A 24,156-nucleotide genomic window follows, 5' to 3' on the forward strand; every position below is an offset into this window, starting at 1 on the left:
CTACTACTACAACAATTATTATGATGTTCATAACTTGTAATTCAATTTATTATAGATCTTATATTTGACTTGATGTGGCCAAACAAATTAGTTCAACTGAGAGGAGATGCCCCCAACAAAACAAATTCTGCACAAAGCTTGACACCACAATTTACAATAAACAATTCAGCTCATATCACGCCTTGTGTCCTGCCCAGAAAAATAGATCTAATCTAATTGTATAACTAAATCATGGGAAATTAGAATTAGTAAATTGAGCATCGCACCATCATTTAGAAAATAAAGCTTAATCTGGGAATATCAGGAACAAGGCAAATATCCAACCATAATCTACAAAAAGTACAGCTCAGACAGTCTAATGATAACTGAAAAATTGATACACGAATCAATAGCAGTCAAGAGCATAAGCACTGAAATTAAAACCAAGAAACCTCCTCCACTTCCTTCCTTCCTTCATATCAGTAAAATGAAGAAAGCAGAACTCTACCCTCCAACTCCATCGTCATCAATATGTCTTCAATTTCATGCCCTGATGGTTACACAGCTCAAGCACAAACCAGATGGCCTTATCTTAGAAGTCTGCCATTCTGATCCTGGGGCTGCAGATGGATCATATAACAGAGTTCTATATCCAGGATCAGCCTCTAGTGAGAACAGCAACAGCTTCTCATCCAGTATGCCGAATCGAAAACCAATACTTGAGCTCCCGGTCAATGGCACCGGTACCATCTTCCATGAATTATCCTCTGGATTGAATATTGCTAACTTCCTTTGGTTCTTCCACTCCATACAGAACAGCTTCCTCCCCAGTACAGCATGTGCCGTGACCATCACGCAACCATTCTTCATCTCACACCAGCTGTGCTTCTCAGGGTTATAAACATCAACAAACTTGGAGTTCCCAATTGTGAAGCTTGACCTTCCACCCATCACATAAAGCTTCCCTCCAAATCCACAAGCAAAGCAACCCCATCTTGGGCGACGAAGGCTCTCAATCAGTGTCCACTTTGAAGCATCTGGATCATACACTTCAGCACTGGAGAGACTCTCTCCGTCCGCCCCATAGCCTCCAACAGCATAAACCAAGCCATTGACTTCAGCACAAGCAAAGTCATATCTAGCCACATTCATGTCTGGCAATCTGCCCCAACTGCAATCGTCATTGCAAACTATGTTATTGTACAGTGCAAAAAATTCTTTTCTTCCAAGTAATAGATATATAATCTTCAAATGGTAAAATCAGAATGATGTTTATGAGCAAAATGTTCTCCCATGTAATTGATTATATGTGGCGTTCCAACAAAAAGACATACTGATACAGGGCCCAGCAGGAATTTACAGGAAACATCAAAACATTCAGTTATATGTGTGCAAGTTGCATGAAGCTTAGATCCACAGAATATGGAAAATACAAAACAGTCAAGAGATCCTATCGCTTAGGAACAATGATAACCCAATTGCTGCCAAATTGAAAACTAACAAAGAATCAACTGAATTCTCCATCGAAGAGTTCTCCAAACAGATTTTATTCAAGTTAGTTCTTTACTGCAGCAGCAGAACATACCTGTTGAGGAAAGAATCATACTGATAAACTTCTGCTGAGGCAGAACCAGTCCCATCAACCAACGAATAGCCAGCCATAACAAGAAGCTTTCCATTAAGAACTGCTACTCCAAACCCGGCCTTTCCTGGACCGGGCATCTGTGGAAGAGAACGGTGTTTCTGACCAAGACAGTCAAGAACTTCCCAATGGCTTGCTCCTCCTTCTTTATCCATAGTTAAGATATAAAGCCATTCCTCAAGCACGCCAGCCAACTTTCTCACAGTGATAAATTCTTTGCTCTGAATAAATGATCTCCATTTCTTACAGACACCGCCCATGGCCGGGAAGTTAGCACGAGGCACAAGTGCAAGGCAATGCTTTGCCACATCATCAGGTAGCCCAGGTAGAATGGAACTGTCTTCTTCATCAAGAACCTCAGAAGTCAAACAGTTATTGCTCTTTGAAAGATTTGGTGTATCCTGATTGATTAATTTGGTGAAACACATATTTGACTCTGTAAATCTCTTCTTTCCAGTACCAAAACTAGGCATTATCAATAATAAATATCATATATTAAGAGAATTCAGAGCACTTTCGATTTTGACCAATCAACCAGATATTATGGCAAGATACTTATTGAAATTCCTACAGCTAAATAAATTCGTGATATCCTTCACCAATAGGGATTCTACAAGACCAAGGCATAAAAGATGTCGCAGAACGAATCACTTGAGCAGTATAAGCTGATGATTTTCTGTGTTTTGTCCAATCTGACTCAAATTCCATAACAAAGATTCTGCTCCCACGGTAGTTCTTTCCAATTGTTTTTTGCCAATTTGATCTTAAGCCGCTGAAGTTGTATCTTCCCTCACACATTGCCCAGATATCTATTGATTACAGGCCAAAAAAAAAGAAGTGTTAATACATTTCAAATTAATCAATGTTCGATTCATCAAAATTATGAAGACATCGAGTCATCAATAGTCAATACAAAGTCATACCAAAGTAGGCCATAGAACTTAGCAGGACTCAGCCACCTGTGACTTCCATTTTTCTCAAGTCCGTATGGGCTGAAAGGATCAACTAGAGGGAATCAACTTAAGAATAGATAAAATTTCAGGGAAAATAAGTGAAAATATGCAAAGTGAAAGAGGAATCTTAATGGCAAACAAGTCTAGTCTGCAAGGTTAGAAAAATATATATAATCATTCCCGTAAAAAAATGGCACACAAAAAGTGGAAAGTAAAGTAAAACCTACACTCTGTTTCATTGACTTCGAATGAAAGGTGATTTTTTAAATAAGTGACAAATAAAATCAACAGATGTAGGAAGGAAATTTTCATTTAACAAACACCTAACTCCTGTATTTCTTTTGGAGGAAAAAAAAGTCAAAACTGCAAAAAGAGGTATTTGTCCCTTTTCTTTTTTATGGTTAGATTTTTCTCTCTCTGAAATCAAATGCCCAGATGGATCAAAGCATATCACACCCATTAAAAGGAACAACAAAACATGGAATGAATTTAAAAAAAGGGGGGGGGGGGGCTTTTGCGATTTGAATGGAAAATAAACGATCTCGTTTGCTATATGAAGCCCTAAATCACCATTACATGAATATGAGGCATACACTCCTCTGCGAATGAACACAGAAGCTCAGGTAACTACCAGATCTGGAATTAATAAAATGCTGTAATAATTTGGATGGCTTGGTAAATAAACAAGTCTAGCAAGAGAATCAAATCAAATAATCAAATAATAATTAGGAAACACACGTCACTCCAAAGGCAGAACAGAATAACACATCCACCAGTTTCAAAAGAATAGAACATTACGGCCTTAATATGCATCAAAGAGCCTAATAGACGTGCAATTAAACATGGATCATATAGATTTGAATTGGAAGTACGTTCTTCAAATCCCGTCTGAGAAAACACATCGAAAATGGAACCCTTTAACGTTCTTTACAGAGAGGCAAATCCTAGAAGGCCACCACCCCAACAATTAACACATCTCAAGTGGCTGCGGCCAATAGGATCTAAGAAGCAAAAACAGAAGAACTAACGTAGTAATGAATCAAAACAGAGCAGAGAAAATAACAAAACTAGAGTAAATCTGATTCGGGCAATGATTAGGAAACCCATCACAAGCTATGAAAAAATGCCTGCAGATCTGAAGGATAGTAACAGAACCAGAATGTTAATCAGCAAACCAGGGACAAAAAGAAAGAAATGAAAGACAGGAAAAGAAAACAAACTTACAAGAAAAAGAATCAGCTGAATCAGGAGCTAATTCTTGAGTGCGATAATATAGCGAACGAGCAAGATGGATGGAATATCAGTGTAAGAGGCAAATAGGGGAATTTATAGGAATAGGACCCGAATCAGTAGGGAGAGGATAAAAATGACAGAGCCTAACCACGTCAAAACGTGATAAGCAAAAAATATCATTGCGCGTAAATGGGAATATATTTTAAAAAGTTTGCTTTTTTTAATAAAAAAATCCCCGTGTCAGGTGATGATATTATAAATTAATCATTTTTTTATATTCATCAACATTCTGAATTTAATTTGTGCGTCCGGTCAATCTGGTCGGAGGGACGAACAGGGTAGTTGTGTTTAGCTGTGCTGTTGGTGGGCATCCACCTTCTGTATCTATCTATCGTCTTGCAAATTCAGCTTTTTGCCAGCAATTATGTTGCTTGGCCAAGCCAAATCAACCTTTTTGAAAAAAAATTAGCGAAAATGCCAGTAAATAATACATAAGGTTAAAACTTTTCATGATTAGAGGACCCGTGACACTCGTTGAAAATTTAACTACAACGGAATCTTCATTCACCTCAGGACCTTTTTTAAACAGAAGAAATGGTAAGGCGAGACTAAAAAGGCCGGCAATGTATGACTGGTCTGTGATCTATCACCCGTAAATTGACAACTGCCAATTACCTGAACATTCTCATGCCAAAAATACTCTTTTAGTCCCTTTAATTTTTTTACCCCTAATTTTATAAATTTATTTTCATTCCTCTAACCCTTGATACTAATATTTATCATACCCTTAAGGTTATGTCTAACAAAGGAGTTAGTCCCTTATAACATAACATATCAAAATTCGAATTTCTATTAGAAGAGTATTCATATTTAGTACTCAACAGTATTTCGAATAAAATTGCTTTCAATAACAAATAGTTATGCTTTAGCAAACAAACAAAAAAAAAAGACAATGACCTCACAATTTTAAATATTGGGAAATCATTTTTTCTAATACTGATGGATTAAAACTTAATTTTTTTTTTAAAAATATTATTAGAGCATGACGATATTAGAATTAAAGGACTGAAAAAATACTTTAGATAATTAGGAGATCAAACTATAACATTGTATAAAATTAGAGGATTAATGTACACTTTTACCTTTCATAATTAATAGTAGTAATGGTCAATTTCCAAAAAACAGCAACGCATGAAATCCTTATCCTCATTACACCTCAGCCCAATGTGTGAGGATATGACTCATTGGTTTTTTTTTTTCTTTCCTTTTTTATGGACGATTGTTTTACGTTTCATATACATTGCCCCCTCCAACCCTATCTATAAATATACATTGTTAAATTTGACCTCTAAGTAACGTACTCTGTCTTGTATTTCTTATAAGATATTTTTAACTAACTCGTCGAAATCAAGAATAAGAAGTTAAATTATTAACTTGGTCTAAAAAAAAAAAATTTCACGTTAGAGTAACTCAAGTTATAAATATAAAAATTTAACTTATAAAACACTACATTCTCGGAACATATTAGTATAAAATTAAGTGAAATCTGGGAGACCTGTTTCTATATAATGTTCTTGTCTTAAGTCCTATGTAATATTTGTTCAAACTTTTTGTGTTTTTTTAATACAAGAAACTTTTATAAAATCTATGAAGTAATTATTAATATTTTCAAAAAAATGCGCTCTTCATAATTATAGTTTTATACCTACCTTTTTCTTTATTTATCTTCGTACCTTACAAAACAAAAAACAACGAGTTCTCTCATATATTTACCTTATATAGCTTAAAAAATACTCCCTCCGTTCCTTATTATAAGAGACAAATAACTAAATTACGTTGATCAAAAAATAGTTAAGATTAGTGAGGACAATTAATGTGTAAAAAGTATAATTTTTTCCAATAATGCCCCCATTAATAAGGAGAGAGAGTATGAAAGAGAACAATTAAATTATTAAAAGAAAGAGAAGTGGGGGAGGGAGAGTATGAGTTAGAGACAAAATAAATAGGGGTAAAATAGGAGTCAACACAAAAAAGTAGAGACAACTTTAAGTGTCTCTTATATATGGGAACATGCCAATAAACATCAAAGTCTTATAATAGGAACGGAGGGAGTATTTGTTAAGCTGATACCAACGGACACTTAAAAAATACTAATGACTCTGGGGTATTAAAAGTTCATTTGGGGTGATTTGAAATGTTATGATAATTTTGGACAAAATCAACAGCGCTTACAAATTTTAACCGCATATTTCTTAACCTATAATTGGATTAAAATGATCTTATAACTAAAAGCCTAAAACCAGAAGGAATATTTAAGAACAACGAGTGCCTTAGGTGACCTCAACTGTGATTGAAACTCATCGAGTGGATTTAAACTGACATAATTGACTTTGATTAAACAAAACCAAAAATTCCATATTTCGGTGGCAGGCTCTACTCAATCCCACACCACAAAGAATCAAATAAGAGGTCATGACATTTTTCCTACATTATAATATAATATAATAAATAATTATTTAATTTATCTTCCCATATATGCTGTATATGAGTGCCAGAAGTAAGGAATCTTTTTGAGATTTTGGCTGTAATGCAAAAATAAGACCCGCCATTTAATGAGAACCAGTGACTGAAGATTCCCCAAAAGAGTCTTCTTCCCATTTTGCTGCAGATTTTGAAAAAACCTGAGCCATGGCTGGATTCTTTAGTAGTTTCAGAACAATACAACCATAAACCTCCGTGTCTATCTCTTGGTCGTCCCAAGTTTAATTTCCGTCACTCGTGTCATTGGCATTTGTGGGTGAATCAGCCAACTTCTGACAAATTTGGGAACTAAATTATTTTGGTCTCTGATTAATTCGTTGAAATATCTGGCATAATAAAACAGATTAATTTCATTGAAATTATATGAATTTTTCTTTTAAAAAAAGTTATATAACATTTTCAAATAAAAAAATATATATTATACATATCTCCCACAAAATTTACAGTATTGTCGGTTTTCCAGTTTCTAGAAGTTGTATAAATCTCCTTCAAAAGCAAGTCTTTAATTTTTAAAATCACGAAAATAGTCACTGGATCTTTAAAAGACATTATGCTTACATTTCTAAAAAATTGTATAGTCATAATAAAATCTTAAAAAGATATATTTTAAATGAAAGTTTGTAAGTGTTTTTTCGAAAGAAAGAGCGCAATTTTTAATATAAATCTGGAGAGGTTTACATTATTTTTAAAAATAAATTAAACACTTATATGATTCAAGAAAAAATAAAAACATAAATAATTCTCTTTGGGGTGGGTTGTTGAGGTGATGAGGGACGTGGGGGTGGGTGTTGGGTGAATGGGTTGGGGTTCCAAGTCCAAGTCGCAGGGGGCGACGTGGACAGCGCATTCACAAAATGGGCAACATATAGCAGTCCTCGTCCAGTTCCAGCATGGGGCCCACGCGCCTTGAGGGGCGTGACTTAATGGACGGCTGATGTTGGGGATGCACTGCTGCGGCTTAACAAGGAAGGATGGCAATTACGTCCAAGAACCTTAATTATAATAAGATCCCTAATACATTTTGTTAATACCAGAAACGGATTGATGCACGTTATAAACCGTCTTTTTAATCAAATTAATTTATTGTCTAACATTTTGAAGTCCGCTACAGCAGCTTATGTATATCATTACCTCCAGTCCTAATTATAAGAGATAATTAACTAATTTGAGAAGATTAAGAAAAGAAGTTAAGTTAATTATTTGTCATAAATAGATATTGTGTTTCCTAAAATATCATTACTAATCAAGTACTACCTCCGCTCCTAATTATAAGAATCAGTTGACTAATTTGAGGAGATTAAGGAAGTAAATTGAATTAGTTATTTGTCCTAAATAGATGGTATCTTTCCTAAAATATTCTTGCTAATCAAGTGTATTCACTAGAACTCTTATTTAGAAGGGTACTTGGAAAAAATATATAAATATAAGAGACAAAGTAGATTGGGATCTTATATTTATGACCAAAATAAAAGTTTAAACAGGGTCTTATATAAGGACCGAGGTGGGGAGTATATTGACTAGAACTATCATTGTTAGAAAGATTATCCTAAAAAAAATACATAAATACTCCTCGGTCCTAATTATAAGATCCATTGACTTATTTGAGGGATTAAGGAATGAGTTAGTAGAGAGTTGGAGTGAGTTAAGTTTGGTTATTTATAATAAATAAATGCTGTCATTCCTAAAATATCCTTGCTAATTAAGTATATTAGCTAAACTATCATTTTAGAAGGATTATCTTGGAAAAAAATGCATAAATAATAAGAGAACAAATGGATTGGGGTCTTATAATTAGGACCAAATAAAAAGTCAAATGGGGTCTTATAATAAGGACCGGAGGAGAGTATTAGAGACAAAGTGAATTAGGGTTTTATATTTATGATCAAACTAAAAGTCAAACGGGGTTCTATATTAAGGACCAGAAGTAGTACTTCAAGTTTTCAGGTAACTCTCTTTCTCTTCGCTAGTTTTTTTATATCGTTGAGTTTGATTTTATCTTTATTATCGTGCAAGAAATATTAATTTATTCTAATTTTTAGATTTGAAAATTGTTGAGTTTTGTTTTAATTTTTGAGGTGGGACGGGATGGGTAATTAAAGTCCATAAATAGTGTGTGTGATAGGATAGCTCAAGGCATGGGAGCAAAAAGGCCAGTGGTTTGTAGAAAGCAGACGGATGACGGGTAGCGCTTCATCCATGGGATAAGATTAGGACAACACGCAACTCTTGCACTTGACCGGCAAACAACCAGAAATTACCGCATCGTTTCTTTTAAGACAAAATGACATTAAAAGGAAGCATAGTTTACAAGTTACATGCTCAAAGTAAACTAGAATTAACAATAAATATTCTCACGATTTGTTGGCCAAAAAAATATAACTTAAAAAATTCATGTCACTATTAGACAGGTGGTTTGGATAGCTCAGACTCGTTTCGCCCAAATAAGGTTTTTGACATGTTTGTGTGGCCAACAATGAGAAGAGTCCGCTTCAGGGAAACATAAACTAACAACCTAATTTTTATTTTTATTTTTAAGAAAAGAGAGGCAGAAAAAACTTAAGAAAATCATGCTTAAACTTCTCAACATGTTGCGCTATAATAGAATCTAGAGAAGGTAGGCGCCTAGTCACCCGAAGCCGAACACCCTAAAGCAGGTCACACCAAAGCAATTGAAAGATGACCCTAAACAACACAAGATTATATGCTACTTAGCTAATTTAGAAAGATTAAAAAATTAGTTAAATTAGTTATTTGTAGTAAATAAATATTATTTTTTTAAATGTTCTTAGTCATGTGTGTTTGAATTACAAATTGATAATAACTTCTTAACATATGCAACTATTTTAAGGATTATTTGAAAAAAAATAAATATTTTGATAAAGTAAATTGAAATCTTTATTTTAGAATCAAATTAAAAATTAAACTAATTTTTATATTAAAAACTGAAAGTAATATTAGAAATGACGGGCCCATAGAGGGCTGAGCAAAACACTAAACCACAACTGAAAAATGAAATTCATTTTGATTTTGGTTGATAGATATTTGAGGTTTGGTTTCACAAGGCGGAAAAAAAAAATGACTGTGTCTTATTTGTCATCGTTCAAAAACACAACCATACTTCTATGAAAAAAAATTGAGAAAAATAATGAACAGATGTTAGTTCCTGTCTAAAAAGGTGCTTGGCAACAATTAAGAATGTTTTTTAAAATTATTTTTTATAAAACGAGAGAAACTTATCCATATATTTTATTTCATTATACTATAAAAATATTTTTAAATCATAATTTTGTTTTCCACTCAAACATCCTTCAAATCCTTCAAATCTAATACAACATTTACGTATTCAATGAACTTCTTACAAAACTGATCAAACTGAAAACGAAGGCAATGTTTGGTACGAGAGAATTGAAAAGGGAAAGACAAAAAAGATTTTTTAAAGAGTTTGATTTAAAAAAATTAAAAAAATTAAAAAAATAAAAAAAATTTAATATTTTAAATACGGCTTGTTAAATTTTTTTCTCCTCCCTTGTTTTCATATCCCTTGTGCCGCCGTAATGTGAACTATACATTTTTTGTCAATGTAATGTTAATGCCTCGTTTGGTATGATGGAAGAGTTTTTGATGGAAGTGGAAGTGGAAATGGAAGTAGAAATAGAAGTGGAAGTGGAGGTGGAAGTGAGTTCTAAAACATGTTTGGTAGGATGATGGAATTGAGATATAATTTTAATTAATATATCTTTGTAATAAGAAAATACCAAGATACCCTCCAAAAATATCTTTCACCTCTCCTTCATCCACGACCAGCGTCCAAAGGAGCATTGTCGGAAAATTTTCTACTGACCAGCAAAGTCAAACTAATGACCAATCAATTGAAACAAACTCATTCATCAGAAAATCAATCTCAGTTCTTCTCAATCAAACCCAGATTTGTCAAGACTACAAAAACTAATCCTATATTCAAAGCATCGCAGCATCAAACAACACAGAGCAATTGCTCAGAAATTATGACCTTTGTCTGTGATGAGCTTCGGCCAAACTAGTGGAGAAGGAGTAGGAGTATACGGAGAGGGACCAAGTTCATTATAGTCACAAATTGACAAGCTGCCACAACAGATCTGTAGTGGAGATGAGGCATCAAATCTGGGTTCACATTACTGGACGAGAAGAGAAGTGAAGGACATTGACAACAAACTGAAGGGAGAAGACGACATGAGCACGAGACCGAAGGGAGAAGACGAGATCGAAGGGAAATGACCTGAGCTCGTGCTTCCGCTATAGCAACGAGGGAGTATACGAGATCAGTGACAAGAAGTGAGATCTGGTGGAGGAGAAGCCATGGAGGAATGCAAAAAAAAAAAAAAAGAGATTAAAGGGGATGCTGGAGGGGAAGGCCATGACCGCTGGAAGTAGATGCCGGAGGAAGACATCGGAGGGGAGGATGGGTGAAAAGGTGGCCGTCGGTCATGGGAGGATAAGAAAGGTGCGGTTATATTATGATGGGTAAGTTGTCAATTAATAAAACAATAGAGGATAAAATGGTCATAAAATTTCAGTTCTGAGAACTCATCTCAGTTCCATGGAGATAGCCAAGGAGAAGAGAGTTCCATCAAATTTGATGGAACCCACTTCCACCAGGAACCCACTTCACACACACCAAACAGGTTTAAATTTGGATTCCACTTCCACTTCCAATTCTTTAGGCCCAATTCCAACATACCAAACGTAGCATAAATATATCTGATGCCATATCCAATATTTATTTATTTATTCTATATCACATCATCGCATATCACCCACCCCAAATTTCCCTGCAAGGCGATAAACAATTAAAGAAGAAGATGGAAGACCGAAAAGGCGCGTGCCGCACGGTCAAAGATGGGTTCAGAGCCACGTGCCCACATCCTATTGCATGCCAAACATTACATTCTTAAAGATGATCATCGTTTGGTGAGGATGGCAATAAACGCACAGAATTTCCCATTTCTAATGATGCCCACTCTCGAAGACATTAGACCCGGGACACTGGTACCATATAATAATTTAATACCCACCTAATTATTAAATTATTTTTATCTTAAATATTAAATATAAACCTGTTTCTTATAGTTTATCATTTTTTTTTAAATTATCCTTATAAATACTTCACCAACTATAATCAAGTAGAAAAGAGAAAGAGGATATTAAAGAAAGTAATTATAGTGTATTGGGAAAAACATGTCATATTTCTTATAATTAACTAATTTACCTAGCTTTCTCAATCTAATCAAATTAGTTAAATAAATTATATTAAAGATTAAAAGAGTATAATAATTAATTCATCACCCCCCCCCAAAAAAAAAAAAAGGGAGATATCCTGTCAAACCAGATTAAGCAATTTTCTGACTGCTCCGAGCAGCATTCACGCTGAAGCTAAAACCAGTGGTGTACTATACACATACGCATTTGCTATTTTAATATAAAGATCAAATTGAGGAATTTATTCTGATATCATACGTAAGATTTCAATATTTTATTTCTTAAAAAATTATTTTATCTCATAAGTTTATAATTTATTTAAAATTATCATGATTAATTCATATATTAAAAAATTCCCATAATCTGAAATACAAATTAGTATTAAAGAGTATTTCGTGAAAACCAACATATTTTTTTTATAAATAATTAATTTTTTAAATTCTATATTTTATTACTATTCCGGTCCTTAAGTTAGTTATTTATAAAAAATATATGTTGTCTTCTCTAAAATACTATTGTTAATTATATGTATTAGTTTGAATTACTATTTAATTGAATTTTTAATATGTGCAACTACTATAAGAACTACTGTGAAAAATCGATAAATATAAAAGATAAAATAAATGAGATCTTATATTTATGACTAAATTGAAAGTCAAACTAGCTCTTTATATTAAGTACTGGAAGTAATATATAAAATACTATCTCCAATCTTTAATATAAGAGCTAGTAACTAATTTGAGGAGATTAAAAAAATTATTTAATTAGTTATTTGTAATAAATAGATATTATTTTTCTGTTAAATTACTATTATTATAATGACTATTTAAAATCAAAATAAAAATAAGATAAATTTTTGGGAAAATTCCAGAAAGGTCCCTCGAATATATGAAATCCCAGATTGGGTCCTGGAATTTCCAAAATGACAGAAAGGGTCAGTAACCCAATCTGTCATTTTGCAAATCAAGAGAATTGACAATTTTTTGCCCTCATTATATTCATTCACTACAATGATTTAAGAAATCACTATAAGGGTTTTAAGCATTACCTAGATTCATGTAGCGAAAACTACTCGTTTTTTCATATTTAGGTGTCTTGTTATTAACTAAAAATAATTGTAATCACTAGAACAATGTAAGTATTACCTAGATTCGTGTAGAGAATAACTAACATTCACTTTTTCATAGTCAGGCACCCTTATTATTAAGTACAACTAAATCTTGTAAATATTTAATCAACTATCTTGTAATCACTATAGAACAGTGTAAGCGTTACTAGATTTGTATAGAGAATAAATAACTACTCACTTAGTCAGGGGTAAAATTGTTAATTGATCTTAATTCACAAATGACAGATGGGTCACTGACCCTTTCTGTCATTTTGGAAATTCTAGGAACCAATTTGGATTTCATATATTCGAGGGACCTTTTCTGGAATTTTCCCTAAATTTTTATATTAAGAACAGAGAATAGTACGAAAGAGTAGATTCGGTGGCCGACAAAGTCTTATCATGATACTCTAGCTTCAGAACGTACATTCAATGCTCCTTTGTTCCTTAATTTTGCTGATTGAAGATTAACGGCGGAGTCCACGGCCGTTCCATCTTTTAACATAATCAAATTTGAGATAATAATATTTAATATTCTTCCGATTTTTAATATAGAATTCAATTATTGAGTTGGTTTTGATCCTAAATATAAAATCTTTTTATATTTATTAATTTTTTCTAAATAATTCTTTTAGATACTTCTTCAACTATAATCAAGTAGAAGAAGGAGGGGGAGTAGTAGATGATTAAGAAAGATGATTATGGTTGTTTTAGGAAAAATGTGTCACTTTTCTTATAATTAACTAACTTATATAACTTTGTTAATCTGATCAAATTAGTTAAATAGGTTTTATATTAAGGACCAAAAAAGTATTAAATAATTGTATAAAAAATGTAAGAAAATAAGAAAATAAATGCTGTCCTTGTTGTCTTTTTTTATTTTTTATCATGATCTTAATTTACAGTATTTAGGATGGAGCAAAGCAACTCGTTATCTGGAGGATTGGCTTGGGCCATTTGATGATGGACTATAAGACTCCTGCGAATTGAATCAGTTTAGTTTGAGGCATTTATTACAATAAAATTACAATTGCAATTTGCAAATACCACTATTTGTTTTTTTTTTAAAACAAATGCAATTATTTTTTTCAAAGTATATGTATCCTTTTATTAAAGACATTCTCATTAAGGTAATTTCGGTACTAAATGTGAATACCTCTCCTAACAAAAATTCAACCTTAATTTACTGTATCGTGAGTGACTAATTTTTTCTGTCAGACCCAATTCTTTTTAGTATTACAAATTCTCTTTTCAGGAGACTCAGTCCGCGCACTGGGCCTCATTTGTCTTTCCATGGCCCACTTAAAAGCACTTGGCCCATTTAGTAGCCCAGTTTTTTGAGAGGGATAAGCGAAAGCGATGACTGTTGTGTATTCTTGGGAAATTATAATCAATCGACTAGTCCTCAATCCTCATGCCCTTGTGAAAAAGAACTGCTTTGTGTGCAAATTTCTCCCTCGCACATTACATTTCCCCAAACACTAACACTGATGTCATACTTGTAACAAATATAATGATTACGAGCACATCATAAAGTCATAAACAATCCAAGAGACACACAAAACGATACCAATTCATAAAAAGAATTAAAATAAGTACAATTTTATTATAAATGAAAAATACTAATTCATCTCAGTCCGCATATCAAATTTAGGCGTTTGTAATAGACCACTTTCTGATGGTAAAAAAAAAAAAAAGAAAAGAAAAAACAGACCACTTCCTCTATCCCCAACGAGGTGCAGCTAGCCTGCCATAGGCTCGAGACCATGCGGGTTGATCCTAAAAAAGACCGCTTCCTGACTGGCTCCCATTTGCCCAACTCGCCCCGCCAACCTCTGTCCTTTTTTATAAATTTTTTTAAATTAAATTATAAATTTTTATAGACCAAATTCTTCTTATTCTTATATTTTTAAATAATTATATGATTAAATTATCTCAAAAGTTGAAATATAAATATATAATTTATTTTAATAATTATTTTATTAGTATAAAAATGATAAAAAAATGAGAAATCAAATTTAGAATCAAAATCTCTAACAAAATACAAATTTTCATGTAAATTAAATGAAAATGACAAAAAAATTTTTATTAAATAAAAATAAAAATAGTGAAAAAAAAAGGGCTGGCGGGTTGACCCATAAGTTGGAGGGTTGCGAGTTGAAAAAAAACCACATCAAAATGGTTCTTTATTTTTTTTTAATCTAACCTGTCACCTTGTAGCAGCTTGGCGGATTGAGCGGCTCTAGCCCCCTTCCCCACAGCCCAATTTTATGTTAGGTCGTTTAAGGCCCAAATCCGTCGTTTTGCCATTGCCGCAGTCAGGGTCGTGGACAACTGTTGCAGTTAAGACGTCGTTTAGTGTGGCCAACAAAGTGTCGTTAGTTTGAGGGACCCCTAAAGGCTTAAACGAACCGTCGCATGGGCTGGCTGATCGCCTTCCGGATTTGGTATTTCGGTGGGAGAGAGCTGAAAACAAAAGTGGATTTCAGAAGAAGCAACTGGATGTTACTACCCACTCTACAACTTCATACATCGCCTTTAAAGATCGATCGTAGATTGAGTTCTTGATTCTGTTTCTGTAGTAGGAAATAGGCTTTTAAAGTTCCCAAACTAGTTCTTTTTTCCTCATGTCGTTTGGATCTTCCCTCATACTGCGCCACCGCGCGGTGGCGCCGCCGCCGCCGCCCCGCTTCCAGTCTTTAGCAACATTATCCGCCGCTTCTCGATTGCTGCCAGGCAGCGAAACCCTAACAATGTCTCCAAGAGCTGCAGGAAAGACAGGCACCTAACAAGAATCTTCTCAAAGCTAAAGAAAGGTTCAAGGACTATTCCTCTCTAGCTCCTGTTCTCTCCCGAGATGACCATCCCCCTCTCTCTGAATCCCAGGCCATCGGTCTAGTGGCCGCTTCTCATGCCAACATTATGCGCGTCATCGTCCCATCTCTCCCCTCATCGGAAGCTTCCGATGAGGGTCTTGAACAATCTTCTTCATCTGCTCGAATTGAGCTGCTATGTTTTGTGAGGAATTTGTTGAAGAAGATAAGAGAAGGGTGGGTTGGTGATAAGGTGCTGGTAGGTTCTATTGACTGGGTGGACCGAAGGGGCATGATTGAAAATGTGTTCGAGAGAAATTCTGAGATACTTGATCCTCCGGTTGCTAATGTGGACCATTTGCTGGTGTTTTTCTCGCTTGAACAACCTAAGCTTGAGCCGTTTTCACTCACTCGCTTTCTGGTGGAAGCTGAGTCAACTGGGTTACCTGTCACGCTAGCACTGAACAAGACTGAGCTTGTGGATAAAGAGGTTAAGTACGCATTTGTTAGATGTTATCCTTAACTTCATCTTCGTGATTAGTCTTTCTAGAAAATTCGAATCTATGTTTTTCTTACCATTTGGACGATCATTTCAATCAGAATTCTTTTAGTGTTGAAGGCTGAAGTGAAATAAATTTTTCCGCATTATCTAGGTTTTTTTTAATGTCCAGTAATCACAAGTCTGAGGAAGATTAGGTGACCGAGATGAAAATAAAAAAGGTAGGCTAGGTGATACATATCTCTAACATTTCACTTTAGCTCAACCGCCAATTTTTGTTAAAAAGCATGGCGGAAGTTTGTTCCTACTGCCTAATTACTAAATGGTAGTGGATTGGAATTTGGAAGTGAGTTTCTTGAACTGTTATGGAATTAGTGCTTTAGCCATCCTTTATCCATTGGTTTATTAAATTGCAGCCCAGCTATGATTCACTTCTTAATGGCTTTGACTCGTCTTCAGTTTTTCAAGTTTCTCGATAACATGTTTTTTAATAAATATGTAGACTCTGGGTTCATGGAAGTCTAGGCTACGCAGCTGGGGTTATGAACCACTATTTTGCAGTGTCGAATCCGGACATGGGATTGATCTTCTTGCATTCAAGTTAAGGGATCTAACAACCGTAATTGTGGGTCCAAGCGGTGTTGGGAAGTCTAGTTTGATCAATGCTCTTAGAAGCAAGAACAATCCTGTTTCGAATGGTACAGACGAGGATAATTGGTTTGAACCTGTATGTTTTGTCTCTTTAGATCTTGTTTTTGTTAGTATTTTCTACCTTTTGTTGGAGTTTGTTACTTGTATTACTTGTGTATGTGTACTGTTTTCAGATTTTAGGCAGCAAGTTGTTTGAAAGTCAGCGTGTTGGGAGGTTTCAACAAGAAGTGGCAGAGGAAGGCATACAACTCGCAATGTTTCTCTGCTTCCGTTATCTGGAGGGGGTTTTATCGCCGATACTCCTGGATTTAACCAGCCTAGCTTATTGAAAGTGACAAAGCAATCACTTGCCCAAACTTTTCCGGAAGTCTGTGTTGTGTTTATTTAATATTTGACGCACCTCAGTGTTGGCTTCGTTTCCCTGTCTAAGCTGACAGCATCTTCTTTCTTTTTCTTTCAGATTCGGAAAATGCTTAGTGCCAATGAGCCTGCAAAATGTTCATTCAACAATTGCTTGCATCTTGGTGAACCTGGATGCATCGTGAAAGGGGACTGGGAAAGATACCAATACTATTTTCAACTTGTTGATGAAATTAGAATCAGAGAAGAGTTCCAGCTAAGGACATTGGAACAAAAAGAGAAGGAGATATAAGGTATGGTAAAATTCCTGGATTCATATTTTTCTTGGGGATGTGGTGAATGGCCTCATTCCAAAATCCTTTTTGGAAGTACCTCTATACCAACAGAGATTATAATTTGGTATGATTTTCTTTTCCGGGTGATGCGTAGTAAGTAACTTCTATTTGGCCCGTGATTTCTTTTGCAGGTACAAGGTGGGAGACATGGGTGTCCAGAAAGCAGAACCACGACTAGACCCAAGAAGCATAGGAGGCAGTCTCGGAAGAGGATTAACCAATCACTTTTAGACGAGTTGGAAGAAGAGCTAGATGACGACGACAATTTGCTTGATGAAGAGAGTGATCCTGTTTTGAGGCTCTGAAGAATGAAGACCCGTAGAACATGAAACACATCGCAATAGGCATTGTAAATAGTTCTTTTTGCTTGATCAAGCTGTAAAAATGACATTAACAAAACCATTTGCAAACTCCTTTTCACTTTGCCACCTTTCTTATTCATGTGTGGCATGAGTACTGCTTTCCACATTTGGTTCTTTACCACAGAGATGTATTGTAATCATGTGTAGTTGCACTGTGATCCTTTTATTCTAATGGAAGTTGATTTCCTTAAAAAGAAGTCTGGTAGAAGTACTGTGCTATCCTTGCTTCTAAGTGCAGAAGCTTTTCCTCGCGTTTCAACCAGGGAGACTGTGTACCCGCCTCGAGCTCGACATCTTTCTTGCCAAGGCTTTCGAATGCGCGAAGAAATTGCGTGTCAAGCAAAAATCAACACTTCATGGGATAGGACATCCTCTTCGTCTAGCAGTCTATAGCGTATAAATTTAGCGTAGACACTTCAGAGGCACGAGATAGCGCCATAAAATAAAAAGAGGTGCAGATATTATATACAATACTAAGGTACATATTTCTTTCTCTGTTCCATGAGGGTTTAGCGGAGGAGAGGATCCACTTCCGGATGATGGAAATGATCAAATTCGAGAGTAGTGTGCAATATACAAAGGATAGCAATAAAAGGTAAAGTTGGAACCGCAAAAGAACATATAAAAACAGGCTACTAGAAATATCAGATATCTAAAGCAAAGAAAAATCGGGATTCTTTGGATATAGATTAGGGGTGGCAGGGGAGGAAAATAATACAGAAATCCCAGACAGCGTCAAAGCACTGGATTAAGCTCAATGGAACATCACCACACAGCGCCAACAAGAGTCTTGGTGGAATTACCTCTTTGAATTTACCTTCAAACCTTGCTGGGACTTCGGATGCTTTTCAACCTCACTTGGATCCAACCATTTAATAAGAAGATGGCGATAAGTACTTGCCAATGTAATCACTGAAAATGCCGACAGCATTATCTGCATCAGCTCTCTGCTAGGTTCTACCCTTTCCAGTATCAAAATGTAAGCCGAATACTTTTCAAAGGGTTAACATATCTCCCAGCACAAACAGAAAATTTATGTCTCACGAAGTATCTACTCCATTTATGAATTGCCAAGCTGAACAAAGGCATGCATCTCAATGACGCACGAGAATCCCCAAACAATTCAAGTAATATTTACTTCCCTGAATACCAATCAGTCAAAATGGAGACGGAGCACTCGATCTCGTACCAATACACACAACACAGGGGTATTGAACAGGAACTCGAACCCAACAAAATACAGAAGCAAAAAGATCAAAAAACTAGCATTGCAGGGCTTTACCCGGAGGGAGCCCTTCCAGAAATTCTCAAAGGCCTGGGCCAAACCCAGGCCTAAGAGGGGTTTGGAAATAGTTTTCAACCAGCAATAGACGCGCCTCGGTTAGAACCTCACTAGCTGCGTCATTGCCCCAAGCGCAAAGATGCTATAAACGTGTCTCTTCGGTTTCTTTATATACCACAGCCTCGCCTTCCTCAAAGCTGGATTTCCTCGATGTGGGACTTCTCAAGCGAACGCTATAGCTCTCGTAAAGGCAGAGTGTTGGAAAAATGCTATCCGGACGCTTCGGGCGGAAAAATGCTATCCAAAATTGGCTGCCTTCATGTTAGCACGAAAGAAACGAGGCGTCGCACCTGATACAAGGGACGAAAAAAGGCAGTGTCAACTCAAGAACAGAGGAATTTCAACATTGACAATGGCAGGTTCTGGGCCTCTAGAATTTCTATCTCCGACATTATACAAGATCTTCTAAACTATGAAAACCTAACTCAACTTGTGATTTATTTATTTAAATATATATATATATATATATGGATGTATATGTCGCAGCAATTGTTCGTATCAGCATTTGGCAAATCCTAATTATGCGTGTTCCCTTGTGTGCTCTAATTCCATGGTGTGATAGAATGGCAGGCAGTGGAGGAGTGTGAGAAGCAGATGAAAGTGAACGCACCTTATTTCACAAACCAACAAATATAGCAACATCTACTCCTACCTGATACATTTATAAAATTTTAGTATGCTAGTTGCAAACGGATCCTCGATGGTGTGGTAGAATGTGGAAGGAGGAGGAGGAGGATTGTTGGAGCATTTGGAATTTTCATTTCTGTCAGGCCAATTCGAATACGGTACAGGCGGAGCCTGATCCCAACAAGATAGAGCAGCCGCATGCCAAAGAGATTTGCCCAGGCTGTGTTTTGAACTTGGGTGATGCTCAGTCCATGATAGTGATTGAAATATTAGATTTGGTTAACTTTTCAAGACACGTTGATTTGGACATATCGCAGCGAGCTAAATCTTTTATACTTGCTAGATGTGGCTAACAAGAACTCGAATTTGAGGTGAAAGTTGAAACCAGCCAAACACATGGACGATAAAGTTATCCGAGAAAGAAAACCAAATTTGATTAAACATCGTATAAAAGAAAACATACTTGATCAAAGCTAGGAAGAACTCATACCAATGTGATAACTAAAGAGCAACAAAATTCTCAATAAACTCTAAAAATATTGGGTCTTCGATCAGATGTTACACAGGCAATTTAAGATGAAGAGCCGCTTCGAAGGGCTTAGGCTTTCTTGCTTGTGGCCAACTGGGTCTCGGGCTGCAAGACCAACAATGCATCCATGTTAGACAGGTGATGTGAAGGGGAAAACAAGACAATAACCATATTAACAATCAATACCTCCTTCCTCACAGGTTCTTCCTTCTCAGATAAAATAAGCTCAATATGGCAGGGAGATGACATATAAGCTGCCAAAAAGATATTCAAAATCAATAAAAGCACACAGTAATGTTGACACTAAGATCTCAAGATTTCTGACATACGGTTGATCCTTCCATGAGCTCGGTAGGTGCGGCGTCTCTGCTTCTGTGCTTGATTAACCTGGATATGTGAAATATAGAGGGCATCGACATCCAAACCTTTCACCTGGAAGAAAGCAGTAAGAAGTTAAAAATGTGGTAAACATTTAACACCAATAGGAAGCAACCAGATAATCATATGACGTACTTCAGCATTACTCTCAGCATTCTTAAGCAAGTCCAGAATGAATTTAGCTGATTTAACAGGCCAACGCCCTTGCCCATTAGAATGTCTATTCTTAGCCTGAGCTGTCCTACCAACTCCACCACAAAACCTTCGGAATGGAATGGCTTGTTTGTGTGCTAGAACATCCTCCAAGTACCTCTTAGCCTTTGCCAAGGGTAACTTCCTGATGGCAAAGGCAGTCTCTCGAGTATTCTGTAGACATCAAAAAGCCAATAAACCATTAGAAAATTCAAAAGTCACAGTAAGCAAATATAAAAGGACCACAAGTTTACAAGCATATTTTCATAAATAAATATATGCAACTATCATACATGTTCCATCATTTACTGAACCTTCAGTCATAAACAAGATACAGAGGTTCACCCAATAACAATGGAAATGATGTCCTGAAGTTTACGAGAGACCTGCTCATAAAATATGACAAATCCCTGCTTTTTTCATCAGGTTTCCCTATTCCCTAGCTTCCAAACAGTACACCTTTATCAAGGCTGGTACTGTCTCGTGCTAACAAAATAATCCTAATAATTTATTAATATGAAATTATACGCATCATGCCATTCATTCACAAAAGACATTTCTCCTGGTTAAAAAAAAAAAAAAAAAGGTATTTTGGGATCTTTATAGTTACTAAATTTAGATATGACTTGCGGGTGTATGCAAGTAAAGCAATGTTCCATCATTTACTGAACCTTCAGCCACGAACAAGACACAGGTTCACCCAATAACAATGGTGATGATGTCCCTGAAATCTACGAGGGACCTGCTCATAAAGGAAATCAGACCCCTGCTTTTTTAATCAGGTTTACCTATCTCCTTAATAATAGGCTTCCAGCAAATGCATTAAGCTCCATTATTTCATTGAATTGCACTTAACCATAACTGTTTGGTAAAAACTCACTCAGTAATTCAGACAACGTAATACACACTGTAACAATCATTTAGAGAAAAGTTCTGGATAAAAAATTGCTGGATGCATGAAGAATGCAAGTTGAAAAAGGCCTAACTACGTGTATGGATACCAAAGTTAAATACGATTCATAGAAGGGTGGGCGTAAAGCAGATGTTCCATCATTTACTGAACCTTAAGCCACAAACAAGACATTGGTTCACCCAATAACAACGGTGATGTTCCTGAAATCTACGAGAGACCTGCTCATAAAGGAGACCAGACCCCTGCTTTTTTTTATCAGGTTTACCTAATTCCCTAGCAATAGGCTTCTAGCAAATGGACTAAAGCTCATTTATCACATTGAGTTGAACTTAAAAGTATAACTGTTTGGTGGAAAATCACTCAATTCAGACAATAATGCGCGCTGCCACATTCATTCAAATAAGTTTTTTGGGAAGAACAAAAAACTGCTGCATGCGTGATGAAAGTAAGGTTGAAAAAGGTCTGTTCCAGCACCTTTATTAACTATGTGTATGCACACCAAAGTTAAGTATGATTCATAGATGTGTGCAAGTAAAGCAGATGTTCCATCATTTACTGAACCTTCAGCCACAAACAAGACATAGGTTCACCCAATAACAATGGTGATGATGTTCCTGAAATCTACGAGAGACCTGCTCATGACGGAAACCAGACCCCTGCTTTTTTATCAGGTTTTCCTATTTACTTAGGAATGGAAATTCTGTTTCCAAAAGCTCCATTATTTCGTTGTATTATAATTCAAGCACTATATCTGAAAAAGCCCAGTAATTAATATAACATAATACACATTGCAACATTCATTCACAGAAAATTTATGTTAAAAAAATGCTGTAACTGGAAAGGTGCAAGGTTAAGAAATAGACAGACATTCTCCTTGTAATTCATAAAAATACAATATTTGGAAATAGAAAGCTGGAATGGATCAATGATGACAAAAAAGAACTAACCCTGCATACAAATGGCACAGTAATTATACACATTCGTTCAAAATAACGTTAATAAGACAATGACCAATTAGAGATTAGTACCTTGAAATGGACTCTGAGGTCGGAGCCTCTAGCCTTGCAGGCTGCAAAAAGGAGCAAAATTGCATATCAGATTAAATGATTCAATCAAAAACCTACATCTCAAAATCATAATATTCCAAATCCCCACCAAAAGAATGCAGCTCTAATGGTATAGGAAAATGATCGCTAACAGCGGAACTTAAGCAGACAATACATCGTCATATAGCTCCATTAAAGCCCGCCCGAACAGCTTAAAACTAAAAGATAGAAGATTATCAGATATTATGAGCTTAAGAAAGCAAAAGGGCACTTACACTTGGTAGGATTGTCCGGCTCCCTTGAGTACTTCACCTAAAAAATACATTAAAAACAAACAGAAAAGAAATATCAATAAACCACAACGAGGGAATGAAGAACGAACAGATAATGAACGAGATAGAAGAAAAGCATCTTCACCATGGCGTCTGTTATGGGAGCTTCTCTCTAGCCTCGCCGATGGCCTTCGGTGTGTAGAACGAAGCTGCACCGCGATTTGTTATTCTTATATGAAAGGACTATGGGAAACCCTAGTTCGCTTCGAGCCACAACATGAACAATACCACACGAAGGCCCTCTAGTCCACCGGGCCCATAATATGAAGCCCAAACATATAAAATGTTTCGGATGGCATTTTTAAATCTTTTCTCATGAGCCTACGGGCGGCAACAAACACGCAGAGATATTAAATTTTCTTTGGATGATATTTTTAATTTGCATAACTTATCCCAAAATTTTTTTGCAAGTATTCACGAAATTAATAAGTATAAGGAATTATTTGCTCAATATATGGGGGAAATGGAAAGGAGAAAATTTTTTAATAAGCTTAATTTAAAAAATTGGAGAAGTAAAGTTTCAAAATTTTAATAAAAAAAGTTGTACGATAAAAGAGTAATAAAAATTAATTAAAAGCTTTTAACCCTATTTTTTTAAATTTTTAAATAGAGTTCATTAAAAAATTTTCTCGCCTTCCTTTCATTCTATTTTTCTCATACGAAAGCCATGGCCAGGAGGGGATATGCCGATTCGCTGGTGAACATGGAGGTTATCCCCGGTGATCTAGGAGGGCATCAGTAAGTAAAGCTTTTTGGTGTTTTATGAGACAAATCCACTCGTGTGTGTGTGTGTATTTGTAAAATATAAAATCACTTAAAATAAGTTAATCCAACATTTTTGTTTCTTTTAGTTTTGATTTTGCTGCTTTAATGGTTGGTTACACCTTTTAACTGATCATTGGACCAATTCAGAGAATGAGGTTAGCCAATTAAAAATCAGTGAATCTGTTATGAATATTGCATGAGTGGATGTCCATAACCCCTAACCCTTAGAATTCTCATAGGATTCCTCACCTTCAAGTGTCATAAACTACATAACCTCCCTAATGAATGTTTTTGGGAGGAGTTTCTTATTGTTAATGCTAT

The 24,156-nt window shown here is 35.6% G+C and overlaps 3 protein-coding genes and 5 non-coding genes across 8 annotated transcripts; 1 reads left to right on the plus strand and 7 right to left on the minus strand.

Annotated features, from left to right (window-relative positions):
- Positions 1–125: 125 nt before the first annotated feature.
- On the minus strand, positions 126–3,867 carry LOC114729365 (F-box/kelch-repeat protein At1g67480). The gene is made up of 4 exons (XM_028916359.1): positions 3,799–3,867; positions 2,545–2,613; positions 1,565–2,430; positions 126–1,150 (listed from the first exon to the last, which is right to left on the minus strand). Exons 3-4 carry the CDS (start codon positions 2,092–2,094, stop codon positions 523–525), a joined length of 1,158 nt encoding a protein of 385 aa, XP_028772192.1. The 5' UTR covers positions 2,095–2,430; positions 2,545–2,613; positions 3,799–3,867; the 3' UTR covers positions 126–522.
- Positions 3,868–15,750: 11,883 nt separating this feature from the next.
- LOC114729342 (small ribosomal subunit biogenesis GTPase RsgA 1, mitochondrial-like) lies at positions 15,751–17,786 on the plus strand. The gene is given in 9 exon segments (XM_028916334.1): positions 15,751–15,994; positions 16,506–16,730; positions 16,828–16,861; positions 16,864–17,021; positions 17,115–17,277; positions 17,280–17,307; positions 17,481–17,524; positions 17,527–17,643; positions 17,646–17,786. Coding segments are annotated over 9 exon segments (993 nt in total). The 5' UTR covers positions 15,751–15,796; the 3' UTR covers positions 17,672–17,786.
- Positions 17,787–18,985: 1,199 nt separating this feature from the next.
- On the minus strand, positions 18,986–19,134 carry LOC114729381 (U4 spliceosomal RNA). Its single transcript, XR_003738736.1, has one exon. It is a non-coding gene; the product is annotated as a U4 spliceosomal RNA (small nuclear RNA).
- Positions 19,135–20,045: 911 nt separating this feature from the next.
- LOC114729334 (60S ribosomal protein L17-2) lies at positions 20,046–23,226 on the minus strand. Its single transcript, XM_028916324.1, has 7 exons — positions 23,156–23,226; positions 23,014–23,050; positions 22,721–22,761; positions 20,723–20,953; positions 20,539–20,641; positions 20,396–20,463; positions 20,046–20,314 (listed from the first exon to the last, which is right to left on the minus strand). Exons 1-7 carry the CDS (start codon positions 23,156–23,158, stop codon positions 20,279–20,281), a joined length of 519 nt encoding a protein of 172 aa, XP_028772157.1. The 5' UTR covers positions 23,159–23,226; the 3' UTR covers positions 20,046–20,278.
- LOC114729384 (small nucleolar RNA snoR74) lies at positions 21,071–21,199 on the minus strand. Its single transcript, XR_003738739.1, has one exon. It is a non-coding gene; the product is annotated as a small nucleolar RNA snoR74 (small nucleolar RNA).
- On the minus strand, positions 21,428–21,555 carry LOC114729385 (small nucleolar RNA snoR74). Its single transcript, XR_003738740.1, has one exon. It is a non-coding gene; the product is annotated as a small nucleolar RNA snoR74 (small nucleolar RNA).
- LOC114729382 (small nucleolar RNA snoR74) lies at positions 21,820–21,944 on the minus strand. Its single transcript, XR_003738737.1, has one exon. It is a non-coding gene; the product is annotated as a small nucleolar RNA snoR74 (small nucleolar RNA).
- LOC114729386 (small nucleolar RNA snoR74) lies at positions 22,231–22,358 on the minus strand. The gene has a single exon (XR_003738741.1). It is a non-coding gene; the product is annotated as a small nucleolar RNA snoR74 (small nucleolar RNA).
- Positions 23,227–24,156: the final 930 nt, after the last annotated feature.

The sequence above is a fragment of the Neltuma alba genome, unplaced genomic scaffold (assembly GCF_004799145.2).
Source record: "Neltuma alba isolate B1F8T4 unplaced genomic scaffold, ASM479914v2 tig00012629_pilon, whole genome shotgun sequence".
NCBI lineage: Eukaryota > Viridiplantae > Streptophyta > Magnoliopsida > Fabales > Fabaceae > Neltuma > Neltuma alba.

Bases quoted from the DNA above. Each gene is read 5' to 3' on its own strand.
- LOC114729334 (XM_028916324.1), bottom strand. The intron at 20,954-22,720 runs GTACTAATCTCT...TGATGTCTACAG, and splicing joins ACCTCAGAGTCCATTTCAAG to AATACTCGAGAGACTGCCTT. The intron at 20,315-20,395 runs GTATTGATTGTT...TTGGTCTTGCAG, and splicing joins AAGAACCTGTGAGGAAGGAG to CCCGAGACCCAGTTGGCCAC.
- LOC114729365 (XM_028916359.1), bottom strand. From the start codon at position 2,094: ATGCCTAGTTTTGGTACTGGAAAGAAGAGATTTACAGAGTCAAATATG. The intron at 1,151-1,564 runs GTATGTTCTGCT...TGACGATTGCAG, and splicing joins TATGATTCTTTCCTCAACAG to TTGGGGCAGATTGCCAGACA.